We start from the raw sequence: 9,206 nt of genomic DNA on the forward strand, positions 1-9,206 counted from the left end.
AACTCTGAGTAGGAAGTTTCGTCTCGAGCCTTACTGCACAGTGTTCCAGGCAGAGTTGTATGCAATCCTTAAAGCAACAGAAGTGGCTTTAAAAGCCAAGGACAGCTCTGTGAATATCCTCAGTGACTCCAGGTCCTCCTTAGAAATGCTGAGCAACGGAACCTTCCACCCCTTGGCATTTGAAATAAGAAGAAACTTAGCTCTTCTTAGGGCAAAGAATAAGAGGGTCAGCCTCTTCTGGGTGCGAGCTCATGTAGGGGTGGCCGGGAATGAAAGGGCCGACTTCTTGGCCAGGGAGGCTGTCACAAAGCTCAAGACCAGGCCGGCTTATGACAGTTGTCCAATTTCATATATAAAGAGATGCATAAGGGAGGACACTGTCATGAAATGGTCTGAGCGTTACAGGGAGGGTGTGACAGCGTCCGTGACCAAGACATTCCTGCCGTCAGTTGAAAAGGCACATAAAATTTTGAAGAAAATTAAGCTCACACCCCTTTTGGTCCAAATATTCAGCGGACATGGCGGGTTTTCGGAGTACCTACACAGGTTTAAGTGTAAAGACGGTCCTGGCTGTGTCTGTGATGAAACGGTCGATGAATCAATATTGCACTTACTCATCGACTGTCCACAGCACAGCCGAATCCGAGAGGACCTCCACCAACAAATTAGGGTGGAACTGTGTAGGGACTCCGTCCCCGCCATTCTGGAGTGCGACGCAAGTCGGAGCTTATTCCTGCTATTTTGCTCTAAAATAGCAGGAATAGCTATTAAGAGGAATAGAACAGAGTGACAAGGACACAATGTTGTCCAGTATTATAGAATACGACGATTAACATGGGTCCAAATTAAACTGTTCTGTTCCTTTCAAACAGTCGCGAAATTCGCACAAAATTTGACAAAACTAAATATTGAAAAAGGTCTCTGACATTATGTCAGGGGAGAAGCCGCCGCTAAATAGAATCTGGAAAGATCTATTTATTAATAAAAAAAAAAAAAAAAAAAAAACCTAACCTAACCTAACCTAACCTAACCTAACCTAACCTAACCAGTGCTATAAAGTGGCGAAAAGTGATTGAAAATTGGTGCAAAACTGGAAGTGCAGCGATCGAAAAACCGCAAAGTTTAAAAAATTTCAAACTTTGACGGCGAACGCTGCCTAAATACGATCGACGACCTACCACTTTCACTACGCCGTTCGACGCGCCTCACCGAGCTCTACAAGGGGACACCTCACTTGGATTTTTTCCGCGCATGCGCGCGGAGAAAACACGGAAAAACTGAAAACCACGTGGCCACGTGTTTGTACTTCCCGACATCAGAGGGCGCTGCTGCCTGCCTCTATCAACGGAGTACAACGTGAGCTGCTCGGCGACACATCGAGCGTCTACTAAAGTTAAGTGGTTGCAGAGTTATTGCACTCTAAAGTTTTACAAAAATTTCAAAATTAATTTCACTAAAATCTAGATCGACACCCCCCCCTTTATTTTTGGTTAAATTGTAAAGATCAATTAACTTTATTTGTATTCTAAATTTCAAAATTTTTTGCTCAGTAATTTTTAAGTTACGATTTTTTGAAATTTAGGGGTTGACACGTGGTTGTTGAAATAAGGGTGCAACAGCTCTGCAACTAATCGGTAAAAATAGTATTTAGATAGGTTAGGCCCTGTAAATTATCGCTAGTTTCAAAAATTTTTTATAAGTAATTTTAATTGTGAATTTAGTTAAAAACTTAAGGTTTTTCAACCCCTAAAAATCGGGGGTTGCTCATACAACTACCCCATTAACGAAATTGAATAGGTCTTTATAAGACCTATCAAACAAGCCCAAACACGGGCAGTTTAGGTTGAAAACTGCCGAAATTGGGCCTTCTGTCCAAAGTGGCGGCCATATTGGCGGCCATCTTGGAAAACTTCAAAAGGGCATAACTTCGGTCTGAGACGACGCTAAGGGCTGCGGTTTCCTTTGGGCACCCTATCGTGGCGAGCTCAACAACTTGTACCGGCTTGGGACCCTGGATAGAGTCGACCCCCTAACCTGGTTTTTTAGTCCGGTTAACACATAGCCTGTAAAAAGACGACCACGGCGAGCCGTCGCACGCATATATCCGCCCGGTAGTTCCCGAGATATTAATTTTCAAAGTTCAGTCTAGACATAGGCAACAGTTTGGTCGGCCATCTTGAAAAAACTTAAAGTTGGATATCTCGGGAACTATTGGTCGTAGCGCGTAGCGGTTTTCTTTGTTGACTAGCCCTCCTCAAGGGCTATCTACTGACACCAGAAGGGCGACTCTACCCAGGGTCAAAGTGGAGTTGAGCTCTACAAAATCGCGGAGACTGTTTGTAATTAGGATTAGGTTGACGAAATCGTGGTGAGCTCTACCGCAGGTGCCGGTTCTGGACTCTAGGTAGAGTCTGTACCTAAACCCTAGAGCCGGTATCGGTGAACACATAGCTTGTAACGAGACAAGCACGGAGAGCCGTCGCACACATCTCTGCGACCGGCGGTTCCCGAGATATTGAATTTAGAAGATCCAGGCAACAATTAAGTCCGCCATCTTGAAAAATTTTAAAAGTTGGATATCCCGGCAACCGTTGGTCGTAGAGAACTGCGGTTTTCACGGCTGACCAGCCCACGACGAGGGCTATCGATCGGTACTGGACGGGCGGCTCTAGCTAGAGTCAAGGTAGAGTCAATCTCTACCAAGCAGCGAAAGTAGTTTTTTTGACTAAGCAGATTTTGACTGCTAGTTAGTCAGTAGTAGGCTTTTGACAGTTGGAGGCCCCTTACACCTCCAACTTTTTCAAACTTGTTTAAAGTAGTTTTAAGTAAAATTGGACAAAACTCCCGTTGTATTGTAATAGCAACTTGACTTGGGCAGCTTTTTACACTGCTCAAACTAGTTTTAAATCTACACTCAGTTTAAGTTTATTGACTTGAGCAGCTTTTTACACTGCTCAAATTAGTTTCTGATACTTTTGTCTAGCATATTATCGACTTGAGCAGCTTTTACACTGCCCAACCTAGTCTTAAATTGTATAACTAGTTTTAGTATTTCATTGACTTGGGCGGCTTTTACACCACCCAATAGTATAGGTATAAATTGACGAAGGTAGGCCCTTTACACCTCCATAAATTAACCGAGATTACAGGCCCTTTACACCTAACATTTCGTCGACAAGGCTAGGTTAAACTTGATTTTCTTTGTTCCCTGACGTATACTCATCCCAACATAAAATGCTGGGTCTCCGGACACCCGTAAAAACGCCAAGGCAGAGCCTAGACGCTGCAAAGGCGCCTCTTCACACAAGTAAGGAACTGGTCGAGCCCGGCCAGACACCGGAAGTGGGTGCAGTGGTAAGCGACCCCAGCCTGCCTCCCTCAAAGGACGATCCAACGAACTCCTCTCAGCCAAGCACGCAGGACAAAACACCGCAAGGCGAAGGGCCAGCGCCTCGGAGGATCGGCGCACCTCTGGACCAGACATTCCAAAAGCTCGGTTCCCCCGAGCCAGAAACAACAAAGCTAAAGGGAAGGGCTGCGGAGGCAAAAGCGTGTCTTATGAAAGCAAAACTCCAGCTAAATAATTCCCGCAACCTAAAGGCGGAAATAAAGACCGAGGTGATCTGGGCAATTGAAAAGTTGTACCGCCTGGTGAAAGAATCTGAGGCGGCTGGACTCCGACTCACCCAAACGACCGGAAACGACCACAATAAACCCAAGGAGCTACCAAAAGTGACACAACAGAGTGCAAGTGCGAAAATCGCAGCGAACACGAAGGGTGACGCAGCCGAGCTGACTCGGGCGCTGGAAGAGCACAAAAAACTCGTCCAGGAGAACACAGCACAAATGAAGCTGTTAAAGGTTCACCTGGACAAGAACGCCTCTGTCGCCCGTGCAGCTCCTCTGCCCCACGCAAATGACGCTCTGGTCGTGGAGGTCAGATCCGAACTGCAACAGCAGAAGGAGGTGGCGTCCGCGACCAGGGACGACCTGGGAGCCCTAAAAGACCAAGTGTCGCACCTCAGCAAAAACATCCAAGAGAGGATAGCCGTCACATACGCAAATGTGGCAGCCGGCGCCCCAAGGAAACGCGGTCTGGAGCTGCCTCAATCTTTCCACTCGATGGTGGTGTCTTCGGTCGACGCTCACGACAAAAGCGAAGACATAATTGACAAAATAAGAACTGCCGTGAACGCGAAGACATCCGGCGTGCGAGTGGACAGGTTGAGAAAAGCCAAAGATCAAAAGGTAGTGCTGGGCTGCCAGTCGCGAGAAGAGCTCGCTAGAGTAGTAGAGAAATTGAAGACTGGCAGCCCAACACTCCTGACGCAGGAGGTGGAAAATAGGGATCCGCTTGTAGTCCTGCTAAACGTCCTTAGCATCAATACCGACGAGGACATATTGGGTGCCCTAAAGCGGCAAAACGGGAACGTGCTGGGGACGATACCGGACGATGAATATAGGGCAAGCGTGAGGTACCGAAGAAGAGCCAGGAATCCGCTCGAGAATCATGTGGTTTTGCAGGTGTCGCCGCAAGTATGGCAGCAAGTCACAGCCGTGGGAAAGGTCCACATAGATCTGCAGCGGGTGGTGGCTAAAGATCAGTCCCCACTGGTTACCTGCTCCAGGTGTCTGGGCTACGGGCACGGTCGTAGGACCTGCGAGGCGTCCGTAGACACCTGCAGCCACTGCACGGGTCCGCACCTGCGTAGTGAGTGCCCGGCGTGGAAGGCTGGAGATCGACCCACGTGTTGCAACTGCCAGAGCAGCCGACTAGATCGGACAGATCACAATAGTTTTGACAATAGCTGTCCGATAAGGAAGAAATGGGACGCTCTGGCAAGGGCGAAGGTGGCCTATTGCTAAGGGCGCACCCGGGGACGCCATGGCACTCCATTTCTTCCAGGTAAATTTACAACGTAAAAAACTAGCACTAAACGAGCTGCTGCTCGAGTCGGAGAAATACGGAGCTCAGGTGGCGCTGGTGCAGGAACCGTATGTCGGAAGAGAGGGCAGGGTTTCGGGTCGGACGGGGACCAGGGTCTTCCAAAGCGCTGACAACGGGGAGGGTACGGTGAAGGCCGCAATAATTGTTTTTAATGTGGACCACAACGGCATCTCTTTTAAATTACATCTAAAACGGGTCAGATATAACTACATCAAGCACACAACACGAACATATAACACACGGAAAGCCAATTGGAGCCAGTTTCATGAGAAACCGGGCCAAATTTTGCAAACCAAAAACATTACAGTCACACACATTCAAAACACCACTACAGCTACACAACTAGATCATAGCATACACGAACTTATGCAGTCACTGACCGAAGCGAGCGAACATGCAATTCCCAAAATTGGGAGAAAATATACACTTACGCTGCCGTGGTGGTCAGAGGAGTTGGCGAAGTTGAAGCGTGAGGTGGCCACCGGAAAGAGGAGGATCCGGCGTGCGGCATCGATCCGACGTTCAAAGGTAGTCGAAGAATACCTGGAGGCCAAGACAAAACATGAGACCGAGGAACAGACACTCCGGAAAGACGCTTTGATACAAAGCAAACGTATAAGTTTATTCTGCATCAAAGCTGAAAGGTCAACGAAAGGAACAGAGCCAAATAAAAAGGCCCAATGTTGTTTAGTATTGTTGAATACGCAAATTAACATGGACGAAAATCAAATGGCTCTGTTCCTTTCGATATGGAAAAAACTCGATGTCATATAAAATGTATATATATAATAAGACAGAAATTGTAAACAAGATTGTATTAAAGATTAAAATAAAATAATAGAATAAAAATAATAAAAACCCCTTTAAAAAATAGTCTAGCATAGGAGGGGAACCCACCCGTCGTATGAAAGAGGATGTATGAAAGAAAGAACTGGTATGAAGAATGAAAGTGCGAGAAGTAAAAAAGCGAGAACTGGCATGGAAGATTCAAAATTTAGCAAACAATGTCTCTAATCACGTTAGAGGAACCTAGCCATATAACCTAACCTAACCGATAGATTTGCTTAAAGAAACTGCATAAATCCTGCGTCGTTGTCCCGGTTCTTCGAATTTTCACGTGAAAATCTCTCAGGGCGTTGCTTTCCACCGGCCCCAGCGTCCTGCGAAAGAAAATCCAAAATTAAAATTTTCAAAAAATTTTCACTTACAAAATTTTTCGGCAAAATTTATACCCCAAATTTTCGTAGTTTTCCGGTCTTTTCCGACTCGGACGGTGCCCGCGCGTGAGGACCGTGCGCCTGACCGCTTTTCCGACAATTTTCGCGCGGAAAACGCGGAAAATCGTGCGCCGATCACAGCATAGACATCTGTACCGAGCTGATATAGCTAAGTGGAATTTCTCATACAAAATTCATAGATTTGCTTAAAGAAACTGCATAAATCCTGCGTCGTTGTCCCGGTTCTTCGAATTTTCACGTGAAAATCTCTCAGGGCGTTGCTTTCCACCGGCCCCAGCGTCCTGCGAAAGAAAATCCAAAATTAAAATTTTCAAAAAATTTTCACTTACAAAATTTTTCGGCAAAATTTATACCCCAAATTTTCGTAGTTTTCCGGTCTTTTCCGACTCGGACGGTGCCCGCGCGTGAGGACCGTGCGCCTGACCGCTTTTCCGACAATTTTCGCGCGGAAAACGCGGAAAATCGTGCGCCGATCACAGCATAGACATCTGTACCGAGCTGATATAGCTAAGTGGAATTTCTCATACAAAATTCATAGATTTGCTTAAAGAAACTGCATAAATCCTGCGTCGTTGTCCCGGTTCTTCGAATTTTCACGTGAAAATCTCTCAGGGCGTTGCTTTCCACCGGCCCCAGCGTCCTGCGAAAGAAAATCCAAAATTAAAATTTTCAAAAAATTTTCACTTACAAAATTTTTCGGCAAAATTTATACCCCAAATTTTCGTAGTTTTCCGGTCTTTTCCGACTCGGACGGTGCCCGCGCGTGAGGACCGTGCGCCTGACCGCTTTTCCGCCAATTTTCGCGCGGAAAACGCGGAAAATCGTGCGCCGATCACAGCATAGACATCTGTACCGAGCTGATATAGCTAAGTGGAATTTCTCATACAAAATTCATAGATTTGCTTAAAGAAACTGCATAAATCCTGCGTCGTTGTCCCGGTTCTTCGAATTTTCACGTGAAAATCTCTCAGGGCGTTGCTTTCCACCGGCCCCAGCGTCCTGCGAAAGAAAATCCAAAATTAAAATTTTCAAAAAATTTTCACTTACAAAATTTTTCGGCAAAATTTATACCCCAAATTTTCGTAGTTTTCCGGTCTTTTCCGACTCGGACGGTGCCCGCGCGTGAGGACCGTGCGCCTGACCGCTTTTCCGACAATTTTCGCGCGGAAAACGCGGAAAATCGTGCGCCGATCACAGCATAGACATCTGTACCGAGCTGATATAGCTAAGTGGAATTTCTCATACAAAATTCATAGATTTGCTTAAAGAAACTGCATAAATCCTGCGTCGTTGTCCCGGTTCTTCGAATTTTCACGTGAAAATCTCTCAGGGCGTTGCTTTCCACCGGCCCCAGCGTCCTGCGAAAGAAAATCCAAAATTAAAATTTTCAAAAAATTTTCACTTACAAAATTTTTCGGCAAAATTTATACCCCAAATTTTCGTAGTTTTCCGGTCTTTTCCGACTCGGACGGTGCCCGCGCGTGAGGACCGTGCGCCTGACCGCTTTTCCGACAATTTTCGCGCGGAAAACGCGGAAAATCGTGCGCCGATCACAGCATAGACATCTGTACCGAGCTGATATAGCTAAGTGGAATTTCTCATACAAAATTCATAGATTTGCTTAAAGAAACTGCATAAATCCTGCGTCGTTGTCCCGGTTCTTCGAATTTTCACGTGAAAATCTCTCAGGGCGTTGCTTTCCACCGGCCCCAGCGTCCTGCGAAAGAAAATCCAAAATTAAAATTTTCAAAAAATTTTCACTTACAAAATTTTTCGGCAAAATTTATACCCCAAATTTTCGTAGTTTTCCGGTCTTTTCCGACTCGGACGGTGCCCGCGCGTGAGGACCGTGCGCCTGACCGCTTTTCCGACAATTTTCGCGCGGAAAACGCGGAAAATCGTGCGCCGATCACAGCATAGACATCTGTACCGAGCTGATATAGCTAAGTGGAATTTCTCATACAAAATTCATAGATTTGCTTAAAGAAACTGCATAAATCCTGCGTCGTTGTCCCGGTTCTTCGAATTTTCACGTGAAAATCTCTCAGGGCGTTGCTTTCCACCGGCCCCAGCGTCCTGCGAAAGAAAATCCAAAATTAAAATTTTCAAAAAATTTTCACTTACAAAATTTTTCGGCAAAATTTATACCCCAAATTTTCGTAGTTTTCCGGTCTTTTCCGACTCGGACGGTGCCCGCGCGTGAGGACCGTGCGCCTGACCGCTTTTCCGACAATTTTCGCGCGGAAAACGCGGAAAAAAGGCCCCCCTACCACCCTATCTTAGTTACTGAGGTGGTAACCAGCAGTACCGACGTGAGAGCCGCGGAATTTGGGACTGGGAAATTCGAAATTCTGATTTTGCAGTCCTGTGTCTGGCAGTACAGAGGGCCCATTTTATTTACTCACGGCTCTCTACACTAAAACACCGACTTAGGAATCACTAAAAACTCACATTAAATCTGATTTTTATATCTCAGACGCCATGTCGGGCAACGCGCCAGGCGCAAAATCAAAGAAAACCGTGCCCTTAGGAAGGAAAGTGCTTCTTCGCTCGGTTAGCGCCGAAGACCCTAAGCCTTCGGGCAGCGAAGCCCCCAAGCCTTCAGGTGGCGAAGCCCCCGCATCAAAGACCTCCAGCCAGTCGTCACCGACCCCGAGTGTGTCTAGTAGGGCGTCGTCTGGCGAGCCTACACAGGCCGCTCTTTCGACCCTTCCAGCTGCAGCGAACCGCCTTCTTCAGGAAGCGAAGGAACAAATGGAACAGTCGGGGAATCTAAAAACCTCCATCAAGGAGAAGGTTCTGGAGAACCTCGCAGGACTATATGAAATAGTTCTGCGGCTCAGTGAGTCCCGACAGACTCTGCAGTTGCAGCTGGAGCGGGCCCGCTCCCAGGCGACGTCTCAGGCATTGAGCCTAGAAAAACAGCAGACCGCACGACTGGAAGAGCTCGTGGAGGGCGTCAAAGCAGTGGACATAAGAGCCCCTATCGCGGAGGTGCTAAGCGAGGTAAAATCACTGCG

General features: G+C 46.8%; 1 protein-coding gene and 1 long non-coding RNA gene across 2 annotated transcripts; one reads left to right on the plus strand and one right to left on the minus strand.

The window, feature by feature from the left end:
• The first annotated feature begins 145 nt into the window (after window positions 1–145).
• Window positions 146–790, plus strand: LOC117985054 (uncharacterized). The gene has a single exon (XM_034971747.1). The coding sequence runs from the start codon at window positions 146–148 to the stop codon at window positions 788–790; it is 645 nt and encodes a 214-aa protein (XP_034827638.1).
• A 5,226-nt stretch (window positions 791–6,016) lies between these two features.
• LOC138402989 (uncharacterized) lies at window positions 6,017–8,427 on the minus strand. Its single transcript, XR_011237301.1, has 8 exons — window positions 8,335–8,427; window positions 7,976–8,262; window positions 7,617–7,903; window positions 7,258–7,544; window positions 6,899–7,185; window positions 6,540–6,826; window positions 6,181–6,467; window positions 6,017–6,108 (listed from the first exon to the last, which is right to left on the minus strand). It is a non-coding gene; the product is annotated as an uncharacterized lncRNA (long non-coding RNA).
• Window positions 8,428–9,206: the final 779 nt, after the last annotated feature.

Source organism: Maniola hyperantus, chromosome 1 (assembly GCF_902806685.2).
Source record: "Maniola hyperantus chromosome 1, iAphHyp1.2, whole genome shotgun sequence".
Lineage (NCBI taxonomy): Eukaryota > Metazoa > Arthropoda > Insecta > Lepidoptera > Nymphalidae > Maniola > Maniola hyperantus.